The 26588-nt window shown below is 32.0% G+C and overlaps 3 protein-coding genes and 1 long non-coding RNA gene across 10 annotated transcripts in view; 2 read left to right on the top strand and 2 right to left on the bottom strand.

Moving 5' to 3' along the window:
• LOC126748056 (uncharacterized) overlaps positions 1-26588 on the bottom strand; it is a 1030708-nt gene that overhangs the window by 267456 nt on the left and 736664 nt on the right. The window lies entirely within an intron of this gene.
• Positions 1-26588, top strand: part of LOC126748083 (uncharacterized) — a 128780-nt gene that overhangs the window by 6279 nt on the left and 95913 nt on the right. The gene's annotated exons all lie outside the window — the stretch shown is intronic.
• LOC126748060 (uncharacterized) lies at positions 1272-6739 on the top strand. Its single transcript, XM_050457066.1, has 2 exons — positions 1272-3857; positions 6650-6739. Exons 1-2 carry the CDS (start codon positions 1340-1342, stop codon positions 6655-6657), a joined length of 2526 nt encoding a protein of 841 aa, XP_050313023.1. The 5' UTR covers positions 1272-1339; the 3' UTR covers positions 6658-6739.
• LOC126748070 (sporozoite surface protein 2-like) lies at positions 7766-9011 on the bottom strand. The gene is made up of 4 exons (XM_050457082.1): positions 8734-9011; positions 8506-8671; positions 8324-8419; positions 7766-8244 (listed from the first exon to the last, which is right to left on the bottom strand). The coding sequence occupies exons 1-4, from the start codon at positions 8785-8787 to the stop codon at positions 8108-8110; spliced, it is 453 nt and encodes a 150-aa protein (XP_050313039.1). The 5' UTR covers positions 8788-9011; the 3' UTR covers positions 7766-8107.

Raw genomic sequence — 26588 nt, forward strand, 5'->3', positions numbered from 1 at the left:
AAAGCAATCAGATGATTGGGAAAAAAATATTAATGACTATATACGATCTCAAGTAGAATCCTCTGCACAGATCTTAAATGAAGGCTCAAAAGTGGTGGAACTGGATTCTAAAACAGTGTGTAGTGAAAATTTTGAAGAATTGTTCGATAATGCGTTTTTCGAAACAATGGAAGTGCCCCTAGAATCTAAGAATGACGATAAAAATATTCAAAAAGAACCTTCAATTGAAAAAAACAATATATACAATTTAGAGGAATTCTTAGATGAAGAAGAAGAGCCTTTAAATCCTGGGGGTCAAGAAACTTTGCTTGACAAATGTAACCTAGAAAATATCTGTTTTGCCCCAGGAGAAGGTAAAACGCCAATACATTTGATGCTTGACCAGTTTAGCGATGAACTCTCATTTCCTACACTTTTCTGTGGACATGCTAAGCAATTTCTTACAAAATTCTCCTATTCTGACCAGACGAAAATACTACTCCAGCACAAAGACAGGCGATTTGCAAGGACAGACTATCTGTTGTATACATTTAAAAAACGTCAACTAATCCAATTATCCAGTGCAATTGCAACATGTCTCAGAAAAAAGAGGAATGAGGATGGAAAATATACAGCTGGACAAGTAAGACAAGCAAATTTTCTAGACCAGCTGATTCGAAGTGACATGGGATTCCATTTTCTTAGTAGAATCGTAGGTTCACCTGCTTATTGGAAGCACGAAAAGACAAAATTACTGTGTATGATTCGCCAATTTGGAATCCCCACACTGTTTTTTACCGTGTCAGCAGCCGAAACAGCATGGCCCGAATTAATCAAGGTATTAGCACAAGTTGTTGATCAAAAAGATGTTACTCTAGAGGAGGCCGCGAGTATGCCCTACTTAGAAAAAACTCGCTTAATTAGAACAGATCCGATAACTTGTGCCAGATACTTTGATTATCGGTTCAAACTGCTATTTAAATATATGAAGAGTCAAAATGGACCCTTTAAACAAAATCCCATAGAGCATCATTATTACCGCATAGAATTTCAACATCGTGGGTCTCCTCATGTTCACGGGTTATTGTGGTTATCAAATGCTCCAAAATTCCAAGAAACACCAGAAAGTTTCAAAGAGTGTGCCGAATTCGCGAACAGGTATATTACCTGTAATAGTGATTTAGAAAGTGTCCGTGATATAATTCAGTTTAATACGCATCATCATTCTAAATCGTGTCAAAAAGAAGTGCGGGGATACAAAGTTTGCAGGTATGGTATCCCATACCTTCCAATGGATAAATCGGTAATTCTAACGCCAATAAAAATTGACAAAACCAAGGAAGCGGATTTACGTAAGGCCATGTCTGAAAAGTTTTTAATGATAATGCGTAGGCTTAAGGATAAACCAGATTTATCATTTGAAAACTTTTTGGCTGACCTTGGTATGTCTAAGGATGAGTATCTTAATGTTATACAGCACAACATTTTTAAAACCACTTTATTTTTAGAAAGGCTGCCAAAAGATGGTTTTATTAACAACTTTAATGCTGAAATGTTCTCCATGATGAAGAGCAACATGGACATTCAATTAGTTTTTGAGCCATATGGTTGTTGCACCTACATAGTCAACTATATCAATAAGTCCCAAAGAGGTGTGTCTGATATTTTAATGAAGACTATGGAAGAAATTAAAAAAGGTAATTTAGATGTTAAGGGCAAACTTAAATCTCTTGCAGCAGCTTTCTTAAATGCGAGCGAAGTAAGTGCCCAGGAAGCCGCCTACAGCGTGTTACAACTACCGATGCATGACACCTGTACCTCCTATGTATACATCCATACAAATCCAATCAGGGAAAGGACAAAAATGTTGAAACCATTAGCACAACTTAAAGAAATGGACAATGACGATCCCAATATTTATTGTGATGGTCTTATAGAACACTATGAACAGCGGCCTGATGAGATGGAAAACATATGTTTGGCTGAGTTTGCGGCCTATTATGATTTCTTTAAGAAACAAGCAGAAACAAAGGCTAATGGTTTACCCTTAAAAGATGGAAGTGGCGTTTTAGTTAAAAGGGGTCATGCTAAAATTTTAGCCTACCGTAGTTATGGACTTCAGCAAGACCCTCTTAACTACTATAGGGAACAAATAATGCTATACATCCCATGGCGAAATGAAGTGGATGAAGTTGAAAATGAGAACATTGATCAACAGACCATATACAAAGATCGATACCAAGAGATTGTTGCAAATCGACAAAAGTTCAATGTCTTAGATGAACAGGTAATCGATGAAGCCCTGAAACTTGCCGAAGACCGATCAAATCAATTAGACGATGGTGGATTCGGTGGAGAAATCGATGATGAGTTTATGCCTTATGGACTAGACAACCCCATTTATGATCCATTCAATCACATCATCGATAAGAAAGACGATGAAGCGCCAGTAAAACATATCGCTTTCCCAACGCCTCATCAGATGAGCGATTCAGAGTATGAAGCCCTCATAAGCAAACTGAATCACAAGCAGTATCAGTTCCTTAATGTCGTGCAAGACAGTCTAATTGAAGGGGAAACTTTCTACTGCACACTTAGTGGTCCAGCAGGTACAGGCAAAAGTCACCTGATTACGGCAATAACCCAGTCGTTATTGCGCCATTTCAACTCAATACCGGGAAATAATCCTGAAAGTTTAAAAGTGTTACTTTGTGCGCCTACAGGTAAAGCGGCATTTAATATCGGGGGTATAACCTTACATGCGGCATTATCGTTACCCGTTAGTCAGTATGGTGAAGAACTAATTCCGTTACACCATGACACCGTTAATACTATATATTGTAATTTGTATGACTTAAAATTAATTATCATAGATGAATATTCCATGGTTGGCGCCAGATTGTTTGACCATATTAACAGTAGATTGCAGCAAATCTTTAAATCTGACGCCATCTTTGGAAATATTTCAATAATTTTATGCGGCGATAATCGTCAATTACCCCCAGTAAGGGATATGTATATTTTTTGCCCAGTAAAAACAAATCCGTATAAAGAATTATGCGGAACGTATCTGTGGGATCATTTTAAATATTTTGAACTTTCAGAAATAATGAGACAGAGTGAAGATAAGTCTTTTGCAGTTGCCCTCAATAATATGGCGTTTGGTAAAATGACCGACGAAGATGTGCAATTGATCAAGTCCAGGGAAGTCGACAGTATTGACCAAATTCCTGAAGACACTATGCATTTATTTTGCACCAATGCAGAAGTAGATGCATTCAATGAAATGAAACTGTCTACATTTAAAACCGAGCGAGCCGTAAGTCAAGCCAGAGACGTTATCAAAGGGAGTTGCTCAGAACGACTAAAAAATTTATTTCTGGAACACGCAAAAAGCTTAAAAAAGGGGGAGAGTTTTGGCCTAATGTTAAATTTAATATTGCAGGTAGATGCCAAATATATGATTTCAATGAATGTGGACACCAGTGATGGAATAGTCAATGGTGCAACAGGCATCCTACGTCAAATAGACTATGACCGAAGTAAAATTCCATTCAGAGTGTGGATGGAGTTCTTCGATTCCAAGTCAGGCCAGGAATGCCGCAAGAGAAACGAATCCCTTAGGAAGTCTATGGGTGTGTTATACACCTGGACGCCCATAGAAAAAGCTGCAAGAGCTGTTAAAATTCAAAAAGGCAGCAATGTTCACGTTGAGCGTCTTCAGTTTCCTCTTGTAATCAGTGAAGGAATTACAATCCACAAGAGTCAAGGTGCCACCTACAAACAGGTGGCTGTTCACATTGGAAATCGAATGACGAGAACCAGTACCTATGTTGCTTGTAGTCGGGCCACAAAGCTAAGTGGCCTCTACATCATTGGTAAGTTTAAGGCCCCTAAACCGGCAACCGAAAAGGATGCTGCTTATAAAGAACTGGTAAATATGCAAGAAAACAAACTTATAACATCCAGGTATGACACTCAGTATCTTAATGATTCTAATGTCAAATACATTATTGCTTATCAAAATGTGCAAAGTCTACCAAAAAATTTTAATTTTATAAAAAATAATCCCATTTTTAAAGACGCACATTTCCTAATTTTTGTTGAAACCTGGTTACTTAAAAAGAAACAAAATTTAAAAATAAATGATTTTGAAGTGTTTGCCAACCTGAATAACGATCAAACTGTAAGTAAACCCTTTGGCATAATTTGTTTCAAGAAAAAAAATGTATCAGCAAAAATAAAGTCAGTGAAAAAATACACCAAAGATTTCTGTGGTATAGTGTTTCAAGCAATCACATTTTACTTGAATGAAATTTATGTCATAGCAGTTTATATTCCCCCAAAATTGAGCATTGCACATGCTAAATTTTGTTTGGAAGAGATTATTGATCAACAAAGTGATATCCTAATCATCGGTGATTTTAATCAAGATATTATCAATCAAAATGAAAATGGTTTGAAAAATTGTTTAATATCTAAAGGTTTAAGTTGCAAATTGAGTGTTGGCGAATCAACTACAAAATCAAAAACTCAAATTGATTGGCTTTTTAGTAATTTTAATAATTTGAGTTACAATATTTACAATACTGTGTATAGTCACCATAAATCACTAGTGGTTAGTATTTATGATAAAGGTTTTATTCCCAAGCAGGTAAAAAACGTTGATAAAAATAAACAATCTACAAAAGGCTCTACTGAACTAAAATTTAATACCAAGCAAATGCAAATTTTACCAACACAAAATTCATTGGGTATCTCTACTTACCAAAGTGTAGAAGATAATAATGACAATATGGTAGTAGATATTAGTTCAGATGACGAAAACAACCCCAACTTATTTACTAAACCGCCTGCTTTATTAAATACCGATATGGTATCATGTTATGCAAATAGCATCGTACAGTCATTTTTATGTTTACCTGAATTTCGCTTTTCCATTTCAAAGCGAAATACAGCGCTAAACAGTATTCTAAATGATATTATGCTGACCAAAATTAATTCCACATTAAAAGTTCGACAATTGGTGTCTGGTAGAAATGGTGAAAATTTTGCTGTAAATCAACAAATGGACGCTCAATCATTTTGTCAATCTTTAATCAGAAGATTAGATGCAGATGATTTTAGTATTTTCATAAAAGCTAATGGTCATGAACTTTTAAATTGTCAAAACTGTAATATTAATATGAATGAAAATGAACAAATAATATACACTCATTTTCTTTATTTTCCTGAAAACTGTGGCAATTTAATTGATTTTAATTCAATGTTAATGCTAAAAGACTCTGATAGATTATGCCCATACTGTAACAATAATCTAAAAACACGCTCAGTGGTTATATGCCATAAATATTTGGTAGTATGTCTTCAGAGAATTGGCCCTCAAGGGAATAAGATAAATACCAAATTTTACAATTTTGCCTCTGAAAGTGTTATTTTGGATGAGCAAATATTCCGAGTAAAAAGTGTTGTTAAGCATCATGGAAACACCATTGGATCTGGTCATTATACATCTATAGTTAATTATAACGATCAATGGTGGAAATGTGATGATAATCGCATAACTAGAATGTCTGGGTTTGATAACACTTTAGAAGATGTATACTTATTGCTCTTAGAAAAATGCTAAATTTTCTTAAAATACTAGGACAAACCTATTTAACATAAACAAAATTACAAATGAGCAAAGTAGTATTCAAATAGTATGAGCAGTGAGTTTTGCATTGCAAGCAAATAAAACATCAGTTTACTCACACTTCTAGCTCAACATGCATCCAGGGGTTATCCGGCCCGACTGTAACCAAAACTCTTGACGCACTTCGATTCAGATACTAGGTTATGATCTCCCGCCCCCCAAAAGATTTCACTACGTGATATCTTTATATATTAGAGTCATCTTATGCGATAAGTGATTAAACCTAGCTTAATGGCCAATTTGTTATAATGCATGTAATTACTTATTGCAATGGGTGACGGATTTTTCATTCGGCGAGGCAACTTTTGCTATTAATAAGTCTTGAGGTATCAAAAGTCGGAGTATAAAGATTAGTGAGTGGTAAATAGTAGATAATTGTAGAAGTGCCTTGTGCTATTGGCATGGCTTACTATTAATCATTCGCTTTCTCAATGAAAATCCCTTTTCTAGTTTTATATATATTTTTAAATATATATTTAAATATAAAAGTCTCTCTGGGAGAGTAAACTATACAATTTCATATTTATCTGTAAATAATAATTTTGCTATGTGGCTACTAAGCACAATTAATTCTTTAATTTATATTTCATGGTTTATTTTCAATGTGATATGGAAATGTATGGTTTATCTGTAAAAATAGCAAATCAACAGACCATGTCTGTTTTGTTTAAATATGCTATATTAATTTAAAACAGCATAACCTCGTAAAATCAGTTTTCGTTATAAATGTTCATGATATAAATATGAGATATTATTATGTTAATTTATTAAGAATTTTTTAGAGAAAGTTGATGTAATTAATTCGCGATTTACAAAAAACTGATTTTCGCTCTGACAAGTGCCTCTCAAGTCCTGGATGATTCTTAAATAAATAAAATTCTTTTTTCAGCAACATTATCTTCTGATTGTGACAAATGTTTTGTCATAGTAATTTAATATTTTTTTATCATATATTCTTTATTATATTGTATTTAGGAAATTAAGATTGAAGACGATATTACTACTTTGATACAACTCTGGTACCGCTCTTTCCAAAAATAGACTGCCAACCTGTGGAGAATATAGGTACAACGTTGCTTTCATATAATTTTTTAAAATTAATTGTCTAATTATTACAGAAAAAAGAACCTACGAGAGAAATATATGCCCTATACCCGCCTCCTCGACACCCTACCCTTATCCGACGGCTACACATACTATATTAGCAGAGGCCGCCGCAGAAGAATTTACCAATACTAGTGTTTCTGAAGAGAGAAATAAAATGGAGTAAAAAATTTCATAATTCTAGATACTTTTATAATTACGTTTTCTCATTGTTGTCGTAATAATTATTTTCCCTTTCGCTGTCAACTTATGAAGCCTGAGGTTTGACTAAAAATTAAATAATAGATTACAAATAACCAATTTCGAATACAGTAGATTTTAATTCTTAATGCTTTTTGTTTGTGATTCCAATATCAATATTTTTATATTTTGTTAAGATATAATTATATATAATATATACGTGTTATAACTATAGAGTTTTATTGCATTTCAGAAACACCAATGAACATCACATATATAAATATAAAAATGATCTTCCATGGAAGCTCTAGATTTATGATGTTTAAATATCACATACATTTTATTTTTATTTTTTGTTCACTCAGATATATTACAGAACAACTAACGGAAAAACTTCTTTGAGACTCTTTTTTAAAAAATAAAAACTATTCAATCATTTATCAACACATCTCTTACCAGTAGTATGAGTTAAAATTATCTATAGAAACGCTCCACTTGCTTACTACAAAAAAATAAAGTTTAATGGATTTTTTATTTATTTACTTATGAGAAATTGGAAGCTACTGTGAACATTTGTGTATTGTCAACTTAGAACATTGAAACGTTTTCATTGTTCTAAGATTTTCATTGCGTATTTTTATAGCGTTTAGTTTAATTCAATGAGCAATATACAAGTATAACACAGATATAGCGCAGTCTATAGCCTGCCTTTAGGATATTATTAAAGTTAAAAAACCCTTTCACACTTTTATCAAAAGACTTTCACTTTTAGAATAATACAGGCAATCCAGTATAAATAATAAACTATTTATTTGTTTTTTTTTATTAAAAAATAATAAAACGCAACAACTTATCAAGTCCAGTGCAACGATATATTAGAATGGTCACCCGTCAAAACACCATCATTCCACCTGCCAAACAATGTAAATAGAAGGTGGATGACATTGTTTGGCAGGTAGAATGCTGGTGTTTTGACGGATGACCATTCTAATGTATCGTTGAACTGGACTTTACTATCTACATAACTATAACTTACATACTATCAATAACTTATTAAATAACTTAACTATAACTTAACATAAATAACATAAAAAATTACATAAACATTAATAAATAACATAAAAAATTAAATGAATCTAAAATTAAAACCTACTCTACCCTCCCCCTTCCCCTGCCACGACCTCGGCCCCTCCTCGAGCCCCCTCGCCACTGGTACCCGCTTGTGTGCTTCAGCACGGCGGAGGCCACCGAGGCCATGGCGTCGGTTACTACCGACAGTAATACTTCTAAAAAAAAATAATATATAACAAACCTTAATCTATATAAATTTGAAAAGAAAATTAATATAAAAAAGTTATATATTACTTTGTGTATTTAGAACCGATTGTTCCCTCCGCTCTAGCCTTTTTCTTTTCCAATTCCCTTTTCCCCTTTGCCTCCACCTATTATTGTAGTTTTCCTCTGTAACAAAATAAAAGATTTTAATGTTTTCTGTGGCAATTGAAAGGAAAATTAAGTGTCAGTATTTCAGAGGATTTTATACTTACGATTATTGGGTTGGGTTGGGTTGGGGTGGATTTGGGTGGGTTGGTTCGGGTTGGGCTGGCTTGGGTTGGGTTGGTTCGGGTTGGGCTGGCTTGGGTTGGGTTTATTCGGGTTGGGTTGGGTTGGGTTAGGTTGGGTTGGGTTCGGTTTTCTCTCCCCAGGTTCTGACTAGATATTCAATAAAATATAACAATTCACTTATTTAAAATATAGTCTAAATTAATTCTTACCGGTCCACACTCCATGAGTGCCTCCAAACTTTCGGCAATTTCGTCTACGTTCATGGCGACAAACTCACAAAAAAACCCAAATAAAACTCAAATAACGGGTTGTTAGGGACGCTGTTTGTAACGTTCACCTGAAGTTACCGTTCGTATTGTATTGTTTCTAAGCTTTCTAGCTTTTTTCCTTATATTGATTTATTTCATTTACAGATATTTGAAATATAAGACACACAACGCGACTATATAACAAATTATGGTTCTTTGAAGCATGATACCCCAACAACTGGTCCTCTCTTTCCTTGGCAGATAAACGTTGGTACACCTGATAATTTTTGTTTTTTTTTCAGAATTCCTTTATAGCCATTCACAGACAAGACCTAAAGGTTCCAAACTGGTCCCCACGGACCAAAAGTATAGGAGCGAAGCGACTATACTTGTTATATAGTCGCAGACTATATTATGCACGCCACGTCGGGCCCGAAAAATCGTGTTTTTTTGGAAATAAAAATTCATATCTTTGGCTGTATGGCTAGCGAAACGATGAAATTTTGCATAGGGTCTCTCAATACATTGGGAATGATGGATCCGTAAACTAATTTTTTTTCGGGTACCATCAAACGGAGCGGTACTGTCTCAAAATCAAAAATTCGAAAAAAAATGGGTCAAAATTCATTTTTGCACGAGATCTCAATTTTAACGTTGTCAAAAAAATTGAAATTTTTAGGCATAAAAGACTTTATTGTAATTCATGTCTGTATACTTTTTGGGCCCGATCGGTATACAGGGTGAGTTGTTATAAGCGAACAAAAGTGACTAAAAAAAAAATTCAAACTTCTCCAGAGGCTAAAAAAAAATTTTTATAAAAAAAGTGTTTCGGCGAAAAGACTTCGTTTTATAAGAGATTTGACATACTTGGAGCTTTTTTTTGTAAAAAATTTATTTTACGAGTTCTGGCATTTTCAGTTTTTTGGGATTTTCCGCCAAACGATACTTATTTTGGGAAAATTTTTTTTTTCAAAAAATAACTTCATCCTTTACCTTTCATATGCCATATAACCGAAATTTTTGGGAACCATACAGGGCGAGCAATAATGAACTTTACCCATGAAGGTCCGACCCGAAAATCACATTTTATTTAATAACTTTTTAGTGGTTGCACCTGGACAATTTATATTCTCAGGCATTAAATACTTTAATAACCCCATTATTTGTGTAAAATTACAATCTTCCAACTTTAATAGGTTCTGAGAAATTCGAATTTTCGCGTTTAATTCATTTGCCGCGTCCCTGTACATGGTGAAAAGATGAAACAACATCTAAAGGATCCGAAATTTTGTTTTACAACACATACTAAAATTTCAGGGTTCCAGCGATAGTACAAGTACGCGAAAAATGCGATTTTATGAAAAAAGTCCATTTTTTTGCGTTTTTGCAGGTAATTGGAGGTGTCAACCTAAACTCTGATGAAATGGCTAGTGGGAACAATACTTTGACGCATTGTGGTTACAAATTTTTTGCTCATAACAGGTGGCCGGGACTTGGTTGGGTTTTTTGTAAAATTATGAATGAAAATGAACCGGAAACGATCAGGGAAAGGAAGGACCGAATCAGAAAATGAATGGGCTTTCCGAATCTGTGCATATCAATTGGGGAAATTGTGTATTGCGGCCAGGAAAATTCGGCAAACATTTTGACGTCTTCGAAAAATGCCGTTTTTTTGAAAAGTCAGTGGTTTTATACCGGGGTGAGACGAAATGAAATTTGCCCGATTATTTTATTAAAATTATTCGAATATATACACGGGTCAGTCGTAATGATCTATTTAATTTAAAATAAAAATTTAGATATTAGGTGAGTTTTTACTATTTAGTTTATTATTAATAAATGTTAACAATTCTTAAACATTGCTTTTGGGTTATAAATAAAATTTTTTTGAAATTATTGATTTTTAAGGTTAGTCGGGTATCATAACTTTTTTGGTATTGGTGCGATTTGGTTGAAATTTGGTACCTAGTACCTATTTCGGATAAGATTAATAAATTTTTACAGATTTTTGACATGACTATGTTTTAAGGTCACGTGACTACCTTAACTTTCTTCCTATTTGTCCGATTTGATTGAAATTTGGTATTTGGGGTTTATTTAGGATGCAATTATTAATTTTTCACAGATATTTGACATTTGACTTCCAGGTCACGTGACTATTGGTACTTTTTTGCTATTGGTCTGATTGGGTTCAAATTTGGTATTTGGGCTTTATTTAGGATGCAATTATTAATTTTTGACAGATATTTGACATTTGACTTCCGGGTCACGTGACTATTGTAACTTTTTTGCTATGAGTCCGATTGGGTTCAAATTTGATATTTATGCTTTATTTAGGATACAATTAATAAATTTTAACAGATAATTGACAAATTATATTTTAAAGTCACGTGACTTTCATAATTCTTTTGCTATTGATCCGATTGGGTTGAAATTTAGTATTTAGGCTTTATTTAAGATGCCAGTAATACATTTTGACAGAAATTTGACATATTGAATTTTAAAGTCACGTGACTTCCATAACTTTTTTGCTATTGATCCGATTGGGTTCAAATTTGGAATTTGGGGTTTATTTAAGATGCAATTGTTGATTTTTTACAAAATTTTAAAATATTGAGTTCTAGGATCACGTGACTATCAAAATTTCCTATTTGATTGAAATTGGCTATTAGATGATATGTATATATTTGTAGATAATATTTTGTATTACCCTATTCCTTTTATCTTATTTTGTTAAATTATTTCTTAAATTTGCCTTTAAAAAAAAAATTAAGAAATCATCGGTTCGAATACATAGGCTTTAAAGGGATCTTATGTTCTCTCGTAATATTGTGGCATTATTATAGATTTTGAAAAATTTTGTCATAAAGCTTTTTTATTACTTTTTGAGTGGTCTTTAGCCAGAAAAAAAAAATTTTGAATTTGGAGCATGTTTTGAAAAAATTTTCATTTTGGGCCCGATTTTGTTCGAAAATCGATAAATGCAAATAAATAGGTTTTCTGTTCATTTTAGAGTCAAATCGATAATAACCTTTTTGAAAGGTATCCTGAAGTAGTACAAGATAGAATAATAAAAAATTAAAGTTTTTTCATAGGGCTCTTGATATTTCGATATTTATGATTAATAGTTTTTTACAATTTTCTCCGAATCTGTGATAGCTATAATCAATTAGTTTTAACATTCAAATACCTCGTAACATTCCCTAGAACTTTTGTTTAAGACAAAAAGTTGTCAGAGTTATAGTTTATTTAGAAAAAAATAAAAACCATTTTTTCACAATTTTTCATGGCTATACCCCTTTCGATTTTGGAGCAAAAAAAAATTTTTTTTTCTTGGGTTTTTTTTACTTGAAATTGCCATCATAGGGCTTACATTATGATTTGTCGATTATAATTTTAAGAAAAAAAAATGGTACCGTGGGAAAAAAACGAGTTTTCTTTTATTTTTTTTTCACATTTTTACTAATATCTCGACTTCTATAGCTTGGATTCAATTCGTTGATGATTTCTATTATTCCTTATTCTTCTCCTGTTCGTTTTTTTTATATTTTATTACAATTGCCTTTCGAAATAAAACTGAAAAATTAAAAAAATCGACGTAAAAACCCGGTTGTGTTATCCCTATACATAGGCTCTTATGGGACCTTATTTTTTCCTTTATATTATGGCACTCGTATAAATCGTGGAAAATTTTGTCATAAAGCTTTTTCGTTAGTTTTTGAATGGTTTTTAACCAGAAAAAAGAAATTTTGAATTCGGAGCATATTTTGAAAAAATGCTTATTTTGAGCCCGGATTTTGCTTCAAAATCGAAAAATGCAAAGAAATAGGTTTTCCGTTTATTTTAGAGTCAAATCGATAATAACCTTTTTGAAAGGTACTTAAAAGTAGTACAGGACAGATAAATAAAAAATTAACATTTTTCCATAGGACCCTTGATAATTCGATATTTATGTTTCATGGTTTTTCTTTATTTGCTCCGATTTTATGATAGCTAGAACCGATTCGTTTTAACGTACGGATACTTCGTAATATTTCTCATAACTTTTATAAAAGCCAAAATGTTGTTAGTCTTATAGTTTATTTAAAAAAAAATAAATACCCTTTTTTCGAAATTTTTTATGGCCGTACCCCTTTCGATTTTGGAGCAAAAAAAATTTTTTTTTTTCTTGGGTTTTTTTACTTGAAATTGCCAACTTAGGGCTTACATTATAATTTGTCAATAATTATTTTAAGAAAAAAAAATTATACTGTGGGAAAAAACCAGTTTTCTTTTGTTTTTCCCACATTTTTACTTATATCTCGGCTTCTATAGCTTCGATTTAATTTATTTATGGTTTTTTTTATTTCTTATTCTTCTCCTGTCAATTCTTTTGATATTTTATTACTATTACATTTCAAAATAAAAAGAAAAATTAAAACAAATCGACGTAAAATCCCTGTTTGTTCTATTTCAAGAAATAGACCCTTATGGGAACTTCTCTCTGAATTTGGTATTTATGGTTTATTTAGGATACAACTAATAAATTATGACAGATAACTGACACTTAAGTTTCAGCCTAGGTCACGTGACTACCGTAACTTTTTTGCTATTGGACCGATTCTGTTGTAATTTGGTATTTAGGCTTTATTTAGAATACAATTAATATACTTTGACAGATATTTGAAATATAAGACAGTATATTGACACACAACGCGACTATATAACAAATTATGGTTCTCTGAAGCATGATACCCCAACCACTGGTCATCTCTTTCCTTGGCATATAAACGTTGGTACACCTGATAATTTTTGTTTTGTTTTAAGAAATCCTCTAAGGCCCATCACTGACAGGACTTAGAGGTTCCAAACTGGTCCCCACGGACCAAAAGTATAGGAGCGAAGCGACTATACTTGTTATATAGGAGCGTCTGCGACTATATTAAGCACGCCACCTCGGGTCCGAAAAATCGTGTTTTTTTGGAAATAAAAATTCATATCTTTGGCTGTATGGCTAGCGAAACGATGAAATTTGGCATAGGGTCTCTCAACACATTGGGAATAATGGATCCGTAAACAATTTTTTTTTCCGGTACCACCAAACGGAGCGGTACTGTCTCAAAGTCAAAAATTCGAAAAAAAATGGGTCAAAATTCATTTTTGCACGAGATCTCAATTTTAACGCTGTCAAAAAAATTGAAATTTTTAGGCATAAAAGACTTTATTGTAATTCATGTCTGTATACTTTTTGGGCCCGATCGGTATACAGGGTGAGTTGTTATAAGCGAACAAAAGTGACTAAAAAAAAAATTCAAACTTCTCCAGAGGCTAAAAAAAAATTTTTATAAAAAAAGTGTTTCGGCGAAAAGACTTCATTTTATAAGAGATTTAACATACTTGGAGCTTTTTTTTGTAAAAAATTTATTTTACGAGTTCTGGCATTTTCAGTTTTTTGGGATTTCCCGCCAAACGATACTTATTTTGGGAAAATTTTTTTTTTCAAAAAATAACTTCATCTTTTACCTGTCATATGCCATATAACCGAAATTTTTGGGAACCATACAGGGCGAGCAATAATGAACTTTACCCATGAAGATCCGACCTGAAAATCACTTTTTATTTAATAACTTTTCAGTCGTAGCACCTGGACCATTTATATTCTCAGGCATTAAATACTTTAATAACCCCAGTATTTGTGTAAAATTACAATCTTCCAACTTTAATAGGTTCTGAGCAATTCGAATTTTTGCGTTTAATTCATTTGCGGCGTCCCTGTACATGGTGAAAAGATCAAACAACATCTAAAGGATCCGAAATTTTGTTTTACAACACATACTAAAATTTCAGGGTTCCAGCGATAGTACAAGTACCCGAAAAATGCGATTTTATGAAAAAAGTCCATTTTTTTGCGTTTTTGCAGGTAATTGGAGGTGTCAACCTAAACTCTGATGAAATGGCTAGTGGGAACAATACTTTGACGCATGGTGGATACAAATTTTTTGCTCGTGACAGGTGGCCGGGACTTGGTCGGGTTTTTTGTAAAATTATGAATGAAAATGAACCGGAAACGATCAGGGAAAGGAAGCACCGAATCAGAAAATGAATGGGCTTTCCGAATCTGTGCATATCAATTGGGGAAATTGTGTATTGCGGCCAGGAAAATTCGGCAAACATTTTGACGTCTTCGAAAAATGCCGTTTTTTTGAAAAGTCAGTGGTTTCATACCGGGGTGAGACGAAATGAAATTTGCCCGATTATTTTATTAAAATTATTCGAATATATACACGGGTCAGTCGTAATGATCTATTTAATTTAAAATAAAAATTTAGATATTAGGTGAGTTTTTACTATTTAGTTTATTATTAATAAATGTTAATAATTCTTAAACATTGCTTTTGGGTTATAAATAAAATTTTTTTGAAATTATTGATTTTTAAGGTTAGTCGAGTATCATAACTTTTTTGGTATTGGTGCGATTTGGTTGAAATTTGGTACCTAGTACCTATTTCGGATAAGATTAATAAATTTTTACAGATATTTGACATGACTATGTTTTAAGGTCACGTGACTACCTTAACTTTCTTCCTATTTGTCCGATTTGATTGAAATTTGGTATTTGGGGTTTATTTAGGATGCAATTATTAATTTTTCACAGATATTTGACATTTGACTTCCAGGTCACGTGACTATTGTAACTTTTTTGCTATTGGTCTGATTGGGTTCAAATTTGGTATTTGGGCTTTATTTAGGATGCAATTATTAATTTTTGACAGATATTTGACATTTTACTTCCGGGTCACGTGACTATTGTAACTTTTTTGCTATGAGTCCGATTGGGTTTAAATTTGGTATTTATGCTTTATTTAGGATACAATTAATAAATTTTAACAGATAATTGACAAATTATATTTTAAAGTCACGTGACTTTCATAATTCTTTTGCTATTGATCCGATTGGGTTGAAATTTAGTATTTGGGCTTTATTTAGGATGCAAGTAATAAATTTTGCCAGAAATTTGACATATTGAATTTTAAAGTCACGTGACTTCCATAACTTTTTTGCTATTGATCCGATTGGGTTCAAATTTGGTATTTGGGGTTTATTTAGGATGCAATTGCTGATTTTTTACAAAATTTTAAAATATTGAGTTCTAGGGTCACGTGACTATCAAAATTTCCTATTTGATTGAAATCTGCTATTAGATGATATGTATATATTTATAGATAATATTTTGTATTACCCTATTCCTTTTATCTTAATTAGTTAAATTATTTCGTAAATTTGCCTTAAAAAAAAATTAAAATATCATCGGTTCGAATACATAGGCTTTAAAGGGAACTTATCTTCTTTCGTAATATTGTAGCATTATTATAGATTTTCAAAAATTTTGTCATAAAGCTTTTTCATTACTTTTGGAATGGTCTTTAGCCAGAAAAAAGAAATTTTGAATTTGGAGCATGTTTTGAAAAATTTTCATTTTGGGCCGGATTTTGTTTGAAAATCGATAAATGCAAATAAATAGGTTTTCTGTTCATTTTAGAGTCAAATCGATAATAACCTTTTTGAAAGGTATCCTGAAGTAATACAAGATAGAAAAATAAAAAGTTGAAATTTTTCCATAGGGCTCTTGATAATTCGATATTTATGATTATTAGTTTTTTACAATTTTCTCCGAATCTGTGATAGCTATAATCAATTAGTTTTAGCATTCGAATACCTCGTAACATTCCCTAGAACTTTTGTTTAAGTCAAAAAGTTGTCAGAGTTATAGTTTATTTAGAAAAAAATAAAAACCATTTTTTCACAATTTTTCATGGCTATACCCCTTTCGATTTTGAAGCAAAAAAAATTTTTTTTTTCTTGGGTTTTTTTTACTTGAAATTGCCATCATAGGGCTTACATTATGATTTGTCGATTATAATTTTAACAAAAAAAAATGGTACCGTGGGAAAAAACGAGCTTCCTTTTATTTTTTTTCACATTTTTACTAATATCTCGGCTTCTATAGCTTCGATTCAATTCGTTGATGGTTTCTATTATTCCTTATTCTTCTCCTGTTAGTTCTTTTTATATTTTATTACAATTGCCTTTCGAAATAAAACTGAAAAATTAAAAAAATCGACGTAAAAACCCGGTTGTGTTATCCCTATACATAGGCTCTTATGGGACCTTATTTTTTCCTTTATATTATGGCACTCGTATAAATCGTGGAAAATTTTGTCATAAAGCTTTTTCGTTAGTTTTTGAATGGTTTTTAACCAAAAAAAAGAAATTTTAAATTCGGAGCATATTTTGAAAAAATGCTTATTTTGAGCCCGGATTTTGCTTCAAAATCGAAAAATGCAAAGAAATAGGTTTTCCGTTTATTTTAGAGTCAAATCGATAATAACCTTTTTGAAAGGTACTTAAAAGTAGTACAGGATAGATAAATAAAAAATTAAAAGTTTTCCATAGGACCCTTGATAATTCGATATTTATGTTTCATGGTTTTTCTTTATTTTCTCCGATTTTATGATAGCTAGAACCGATTCGTTTTAACGTACGGATACCTCGTAATATTTCTCATAACTTTTATAAAAGACAAAATGTTGTTAGTCTTATAGTTTATTTAAAAAAAAATAAATACCGTTTTTTCGAAATTTTTTATGGCCGTACCCCTTTCGATTTTGGAGCAAAAAAAATTTTTTTTTTTCTTGGGTTTTTTTACTTGAAATTGCCAACTTAGGGCTTACATTATAATTTGTCAATAATTATTTTAAGAAAAAAAAATTATACCGTGGGAAAAAACCAGTTTTCTTTTGTTTTTTCCCACATTTTTACTAATATCTCGGCTTCTATAGCTTCGATTCAATTCATTGATGGTTTCTTTTATTTCTTATTCTCCTCAATTCTTTTGATATTTTATTACTATTACATTTCAAAATAAAAAGAAAAATTAAAACAAATCGACGTAAAATCCTGTTTGTTCTATTTCAATAAATAGACCCTTATGGGAACTTCTCTCTGAATTTGGTATTTATGGTTTATTTAGGATACAACTAATAAATTATGACAGATAACTGACATTTGAGTTTCAGCCCAGGTCACGTGACTACCGTAACTTTTTTGCTATTGGTCCGATTCTGTTGTAATTTGGTATTCAGGCTTTATTTAGGATACAATTAATATATTTTAACAGATATTTGAAATATAAGACAGTATATTGACACACAACGCGACTATATAACAAATTATGGTTCTTTGAAGCATGATACCCCAACCACTGGTCATCTCTTTCCTTGGCATATAAACGTTGGTACAGCTGATAATTTTTGTTTTTTTTTTAAGAATTCCTTTATAGCCCTTCACAGACAAGACCTAAAGGTTCCAAACTGGTCCCCACGGACCAAAAGTATAGGAGCGAAGCGACTATACTTGTTATAAAGTGTGTCTCAACTCTATTTACACACGATTTTTTGTCGCCCCTGTATATGATACGAATAAAAAGTTAAGAAAAATCATTGTTTACTGTATTGGTAAATCTGCAGATTGTCTCAAAAACAAAGTTTTCAATGTCAAGTTTTTTTTTTTAAACGGAACACAAGTTTTATTTTTATTAATTGCTTACTTTTTATTTCATTATAGTCGCATACACTATACATCCTCTTAGTTCCTCTAGCAGAACGGCATAATATATACCATCAACAAAATGGTGCTTCACGTCATACCTGGTAGACTCCATCCAATTTTTAGGATAACAGATTTGGAAGGTAATGAAGCGGTCCAATCAGGTGGCCAGCCCGGTCACCTGACAGGACCACTATTGACGTGATCAGATTTTTTCTTGTGGGAATATTTAAAGGGACAAATTTACACTGAGAAAAAACAAAATTACACGTGCTTATAAAGCAATTTCGAAGGATGTAATAAGAAGCGCCTCTACTGCTGAGCTAATAAAAAGGTATAAACTCCGAGAACTGCCAAACCGAGGCGGATCAGCAGTCTGAACATTCTAATACCGATGTAGCAGACGTCAAATGACGTTAAGCAACGTCATTTTTATAGGTTACATTTGGGTCACAGACTTTTTGTGACCAAAACATTAAAGCAAAAAAATAAATAAAAAGCAAATCAAACAATGTCGGAAATTGTACCCAGGATTGCCTGCAGCATATTTACTGTACAACATAAACACTTTAAGACGGCTTGATTTTTTGTAATATTTAACCTCCTTAGCATCTTTACAAAGAGTAAAATTTCATCAAATCAGGTATATTCTTTCTTATTTTAAGGATTTACATATCGACGAGAATTAATTTTTTTTAATTGCTGTTTTACTTGCTTCTGCCATCTGCTCCCAGAGATGATGGACGACAACATTGTGGAAGAAAATTAATTTACCTCTTATGTCAAGCAACCTATCAGCTCCATTTGTTCAATGAAATCATTCTTTTTAAACGTCGTCCTATACAACAAGAATAATTGACGTCTTCCAGGCGTATTTTTCAATTTTATTTAAAACATCTTTTGGGCTTTATTTATTACATCTAATCGATGTCTTTACTTAGGACGTCACAGCGACGTTTCTTAAGACGTCATTTAGGATGTGATTTGGACCTGACTATAATGTCGTAAGGACGTCACAGTGATTCATCACATCCCAGGCAGCAAGGTGTAGTTGAATTAACGATGATAAGACGGCACAATGTCATAACTGAGACAAAGATGTTTTTGTTTGTTGAATCAACATCATATTTTATCTTGATCTCAATCTTCAATTCAACGTTAAACAAATGTATTATACATTACCATTTGGTTCTTGGTAAATATGGGATATAGTAAGGTTGTCGTATTGAAGCAACCGCCTGCACTATGGTAAGTCTTAGTTGGAGTTTAGAAAATCTGCAAGTAATAAAGTCACTTTGCTTCGCGAAATTATGTTGATCATCATGTTTTTTTATAATGTCTATTCAATGTTGGTTTATGGTACAGCAAGGTCTAGACTGCCAATTGAACTTTTTTGAACATTGTTTCAATTGTTCTTTGCTGATTTGGATAGACCAAAAAGTACGAAAAGGCGTCATTTCAAGATGTCATTTTGCTACCTGGGCTACTATATATTTTTTTTTAATTATTTTAATTTTATAATCGTTTTTCACTATTTTAATAGTAAATTAAATAAGAGTTAAATAATATCATAATAATAAACATTTATCTCAGAAACGACTAAAATTGAATGTTTAGAGTATTATAAATTTTGTCTGTAGAATTAAGTGTAGAATTAGGGTTAAATATTAGTAACATTTACAGATTTACTAAATTTTAGTGAGTTCCATTAAAAAAAAACATATTTGACAATGAAAATTTTGTTTTAAGACACTTGTATATTCACCAACACTGTAGACAAATCTTATACAAAGGCAAAAAAAATCTATATATATATATATATATATATATATATCTATAGTCAGTGCTTGGACCGTTGCTTCACCTATTGTATGTGCATAGCCTAAAATATGCTGGTCTTATGGCTAAGTATTTTATGTTTGCTGATGACACAGTTCTAGTGTTCTCAGCCAAAGACATTAAAACCCTTGAAAAGGAAATAAATGACTCTTTAGATATATACTATAAGTGGCTGTGTTCTAATAGGCTTAATATAAATGCTACCAAAACTGTCTACATGATGGTAAGTAATAAAAATAAAACAAAATGTGATATTAGTGTACATGTAAGCGGCAATAAACTTAAAGAAGTGACAGACTACAAATATTTAGGTTTAAATATAAATAATAAACTTTTATGGAATAATCATATACAAAAAATTAGTGACAAAATATCTCCTATGCTTGGTGCTTTGAGAAGGTGCTCTCACATGTTAAATATTAAAACAAAAAAATTACTCTACAACAGCTTTATTGAACCACATTTGAGGTACCTTATAGTATGTTGGGGAAATGTTCCAAATTATTTATTAAATAAAATACAACGAGTGCAAAATAAAGCAGTTAAATTAGTTTATTCTTTAGATTATTACACACCCAGTGATATAATTTATAAAAATACTGATATTTTAAACATTAATCAATTAAGAACCTATGAACAAATTAAATTTATAAAATGTATACAGTAAAATAATATTAAGACTAGTTTAAAGGGAAAATTATTACAAATTAAAGACTGTCAAAAGTATCAGCTAAGAAATAAAAACATGTTGAGAAATGCATTGGTGCGAACAAAAAAATGTCAGGACTCTCCATTACATAGTGCAATAAGTGTCTTCAATAAAATTCCAGAAACTATTGTGAATCTAAAAAGCTACAAAAATATGTGTAAAAGACTAAAACAATACCTTAAGGTAAACTAAATAAATATATTAAATATGTAAGGCTGTAAGCCATAATCTCTATATTAATCAAGTAATATTGTACTAAATTTATTTAGAATTATGTTCCTAATTTTGTTGTATTTTTTTCTTTTTTTGTTAAGTTTTAGGCCCTGGTGCCAGTTTGTAAACTGTTTTTGGGTCATAAATAAAGTTAATAAAAAAAAAAAAAAAAAACAATACTTTGGCAGTTTACAGTCATGCCTTTTGGACTGCAATAAAGCTATTTTTGAGAGATTTATGGAATAAGTGTTACGTGGAATGACTTGGGAATTATGTTTAGTTTATTTAGATGACGTGATCATATTGAAGATCATTTGAAGAATATTTAAAAGATATTTGTTAAACACCTAGAGGCCGACCTGGAAGTAAATCCTAAAAAATGTTGCTTATTTTAAAAGAAGTTCGATACCTTGGCCATGTAATATCAGAAAAAGGTGTCAAGTCTGCTTCAGATTAAAAGTAGAAGCAATCGAAAATTAGCAACGATCCAGTGACAAACTAACTGGTGTGCCCAGAAGCTTTCTGGGCCTTTGTACCTATTACAGAAGATTTGTAAGAAATTTCGTTTACTTTGCAACGCCTCTACATAAGCTCATGAAGGACAAAATGGAATTTAGTTAGTCAACAGACCGTGAAGAAGCATTTCAACGGCTAAAAAGAGCACTGTGCACCTCTCCAATTTTAACATATCCGATTCCTAATAACTTACTGAAAAAACTTTTGTTTTGGATACCGATGCAAGCAATGTTGGAATTGGAGCCGTTTTATCACAAAAATATGAAGATGGCGAGCACGTGATTAGTTTATTTGAATAAAACGCTATCAAAACGAGAAAGAAACTATTGTGTCATCAGACGAGAGCTATTGGCAGTAGTAAAAGCTATTGAAGATTTCCATAAATATTTGTATGGTCAACGATTCATCTTTAGGACTGACCATGCTTCTCTAAAATAGCTATTTTAGTTCAAAAGCATCCAGAGATATTTACTTGTCACCGTATTGACCTTCACAGTTTTAAAGAGTGGAATGTAACTAGTTTAATCCAGGATCAGTGTGATGTCCCAGTATTTGGTCTTATTTACGAACTGATATCTCGAGAAATTTTAAAACCGGAATGCAATTCGTTGGTTACCAAAAAAGGATTGTTAAAAAGGATTGTTAGAAGAGCGTAGATGGAAAAGGGAAGACATTTCTAATAGTTCTTCCTCGAAAATGAATTCCAATAGTTCTTGAAGCTGTTCATGGCGGTGTTGGTGGAGAACATTTTGGAGTTAGTAAGATCTTTGCAAAAGTTAAAGAATGGTTCTACTGGCTCAATCAAGTCATAAAGATGTTGAACGCTGGTGTCGACAGTGTGAGTAGTGTTCGTCAAGCAAGGGCCCAAGAACCCGGGCAAGAGGAAAGATGATGCAGTATCTTGTTGGTGCACCCTTTGAACGAATTGCAATAGCCGTAACAGGTTAAAATTATTGTTTATTTATGTACTGTGAAGAGTGTGGATGCTTCTAAAGGTTTTTTATTGTTTTATGTAAGTTTTTAGTTTTGTTTAAGTAGTATTTTTATTTTAGGCCTGATAATGCTCTAACTAGAGCGAAACATATGTAGCCCGTTAAATTACATGTTGTGAGACCGTGACTTTGTGTTTCTTTGTTTTTCGTCAACTATTAAAGAGAGAAAACATAGCATCATTTGTGCACTTATTACTCAAGAATCCAAATTGGTGACGAGTAAGAATTTTATATTTAAACAGAAACGATAAGAGCCTATTTTTAACCAATCGTTCAATGATCTTTGATAAAGTAGGAAGGAGTGCGATTGGGCGATAGTTTGAAGCTTTTTGTTTATCTCCTCCCTTATGCAAAGGAATAATTATTGCAGTCTTAAGGCAGGTAGGAAAGACTCCATTTTGGAATGACTTGTTAATTAAGTTTGTTAGATGGATTAAGGTGCAATTTGGCAGATTGGAAAACATTTTGAGAGTGAGCCCATCTGTACCAGATGATGATTTGTTTTTTATTTCATTTATTGTAGTTTGAAGCTCTGTTGATACAATGGGGGTAAAAAAGAAGCTATGTAAATTTTCATTTGGGAGATATGAACGAGGATCGTGAGAAGGTGTTATGGTAGCCATTCGATTTTTAGCTACATTAACAAAGTAGTGATTAAGGTCCTCAGGTGAAGTAGGGATAGTGCTAGATGAAGAAGTCTTATTTCTTAATTCATTTACAATAGACCATCTTTCTTTCTTGGCAACATTACTTGATTCGATCATCCTTTTATTATAATAAATATCTTTTGCAGATTTTATAGTCTTATGGTACATTTTTCTATAAAGGTTGACAGAGTTATGAAAAAATACGCTGTCTGTAAATTTTAACAGGTGTGATAATGAGCACATGTTTTTTGCAGAATCACGTAAGCCTTTAGTGGTCCATGGCTTATTATGTTTAATTTTGATAGGTCTAAGAGGAAACGACTTATCTGCAATACTTGATAAAGACTTTATAAAACTAGAAAATTCACTATCTATATCGTCAGAAAGAAAATCCCAATCAGCCGTTTGGCATAAGTTCTTGAATTGTAAGAAATTATTTTTGGCAAAAACACGCCCTAACTTACGTAACGTGTTTTTGCCTTTAGAATTTATGGAAAATTTAGTTAATGCAGCTTCATGATCAGAAAATCCGGAATTAAAAATCGTATAATCTACGAATTCAGGAGCAAAAGATGACACGACATAGTCGATGGTACTAGAACTATTTCTAGTTATTCTGGTAGGAAAGTTAATATGCATTACTATACCCATTGAGACGATAATAGAGTGAAGAGATTCTTGAGCAGCACACACACTGGAAAAATCAATATTAAGGTTGCCACACAAAATTAAATTACCTTTTAAGGGCAAGGATTCTAGCAAGCTTAATAGTTTTTGAAGGAAAGTTTGTAAGTCAGCGTCAGGTATTCTATATACACAAATAATATAGAGGTTGTATGTTGTATGGTAAACTATGGAAAATTCAAATACTTTTTCTGATAAAAAGTTATCAAACTTAGTTACCAGTGAAAAATCGTTGTTTATAGACATAATCATATCGTTTTGCTATTTGTGGAATTTATTTAGGGATTTCTTTTTCCTTAACTGTCAACTTTTCCATTTTAAGGGCCATTTCATTAATACTCTTCCGTAAATCTTCCATTTCCTTGGCAAGTTCTTGTTTGGGGGAATCATGAATCTGGATCTCGACGGATTCGTCGTGATTTCCTAAAAGGAGTGAAGACAGGTTAAAGAGCTCTTGTTTCATATCTCTGATTAAGTGAAACATTGACTCTTGACCATTTTCAGATCTACTATTGGCAAGCAAATTGTGAATGTCATCCATTTTCTCGAACAAAACCTTCCATTTGGGATCATTTTGACTCAAGATGTCATATAGTTCTGTAATGACAGGGTAGAGATCCGTATTCTTTTTGAGACATGAACCCAAAGTATCAACAATGTCTAAAGGAATCTGCGCTTTTTGTAACTGTGAAACCTTGTCGTGAAGGTATTTTAAGGTAGAAAAGTCACAAACATTGCAAAAGAATCTAATGTTATGGTACTTTTGATTATACAGTACCTTTGTTGTGGCCTTATCCCTACCAGTACAGGACATGCAAAAATTTCGGCGACATTCCCCGCTACAGCGAAGCTTATATTTTTCTTTCTCCAAGATGGTCTTTTGACAGGAATCACACTTAAATTCAGCCATAACTTCTTCAGGTTGATTTCAAAAAGTGTCCAAATATTTAAATAAAAAATATTGTTCCGTGAACGAGAACAATTTGTAAAACAGGAGACCGGAACTGTTTATTATCAAATCACACACACTGCGAAAACTTGATGTTGTAGAGTTAAAGTTTAATAAATTGTGATTTTAAGGTCAAGTTTAGGTTAACAGGTACTAACTTAATCGGAAATCAAAACTAATGTTTATACAGGAAGCAAATCAAAACTATTTATACCAAAAGCAAAACTTCGCGTCGCGTCTGGTAAGGTCAAAAACAGAAAGACAAATCAAAGTCAAAACAAAACTTATCAACCATCAGAGCCGACGAGCGAAGACACAACCGTCTCGTACGACTACTAATGATCGAAGTAGCTTCATAAACCGACATGCTCAAGTAACAAGAAGGAAATCACATGACATAAAGGCAAATTCTACCAGTGTCCAGTTAATAATAGTTAATATTCTCTAGTTAAAGTTGATTCGTAGTGTTTATTTCGGGTTGTTTTAATGTTTGGTTTAATATTTTTATTTGTGGTGTCTAGTTTTTAAGTAGTTCATCTTATTTGAGGGTCCCATTTTGGCCCTAATTAGGTTATTTAGGTTATATTATTGTAAATCCCTGTATTTTTAATTTTCTAGAATTTGTGTACTTGCTTGCTTTGACTGTCTGTTTCGGCAAAAACAATAAAGACAAGTCTAAATATTTCAAAACTCTTCTATCGGGCTTTAAAAAGAAAGCGCATTATGACATTATATTCAGTTTTAATTGGTTAGTAAGTTTTTACCTACCTTTTAGATTTAGGCTAGTGTTTTTTGACGTTGACAATAAAAGTGTGTTCCCAAATTTCGTTACAATACTATATTTTTATAAAAATATATAACATCACGTTTAAAAAGTGGTCTTAATATAGACGAAAACTAATATTTTTGTTTAAAGAAAGATATTAAGTTATAAGATTTTATATTTTTTCTGAAATTATTTTATTATAAACAAAAATTTAACTAATTTTTAGAATTTTTTGGCTTTCGAAAACCGGTTTTGATCTGTTTTTCAATTAGCCATTTGCAGGATATATTTTCTGGTATTTTAAATGACTTATTGTTATATAATTGGTCTAAGCAGAAATAAGAAAAGAGTTCAAAGACTAAAAGATATTATTAAGACTAGAGCTTTTTAAGAGTTTTCTAATACTTTTAACACAAAAATCTATTTTAAAGATCTATTTTAATTATTTATCATTAAATCATTAAATCTATTTTAAAGAGGCATAGATGGCGGTTATACTAGATTTCCAGCCATAAAATTGACATTGCCCTTTGTGATGTCTTATTAGTTTTCTTAATAATTAGTTGTTAAGAGTAAGATTTTAATAAATGAAATACCAATTATGATTGACTAGCTTAATCTTTTATCACAGTTTTTACAGGGTGTAGGTTTACAATTTATAAAGGCACGATCCCATTTATAAACGGACTCGCAGTGTTACAGGGACGACATGTAGGACAGAATACTATCATGGCGACGCCAGCTGTTCATGATAGCCCATGGTTTTGACCACAATATTTGTAGAATATGTTCTTCCAATTTAATAATTTACACTTTTTCTCCTTGTAGATAAACCAATACAAACTAAACATTTACGAATTACTATCATTTATGTTTCAAATTCATTTTTAACAAGAATAGCTGTACATAGATGAGA

This window comes from Anthonomus grandis, chromosome 21 (genome assembly GCF_022605725.1).
Source record: "Anthonomus grandis grandis chromosome 21, icAntGran1.3, whole genome shotgun sequence".
NCBI classification, from domain to species: Eukaryota; Metazoa; Arthropoda; class Insecta; order Coleoptera; family Curculionidae; genus Anthonomus; species Anthonomus grandis.

Excerpts from the sequence above, each read along its gene's own strand:
- LOC126748070 (XM_050457082.1), bottom strand. The coding sequence starts at position 8,787 with ATGAACGTAGACGAAATTGCCGAAAGTTTGGAGGCACTCATGGAGTGT. Across the intron at positions 8,672-8,733 it reads CACTCATGGAGTGTGGACCG|TCAGAACCTGGGGAGAGAAA; the intron begins GTAAGAATTAAT and ends TTGAATATCTAG. Across the intron at positions 8,420-8,505 it reads CCCAACCCAACCCAATAATC|AGGAAAACTACAATAATAGG; the intron begins GTAAGTATAAAA and ends ATTTTGTTACAG.
- LOC126748060 (XM_050457066.1), top strand. The coding sequence starts at position 1,340 with ATGTCTGAAAAGTTTTTAATGATAATGCGTAGGCTTAAGGATAAACCA.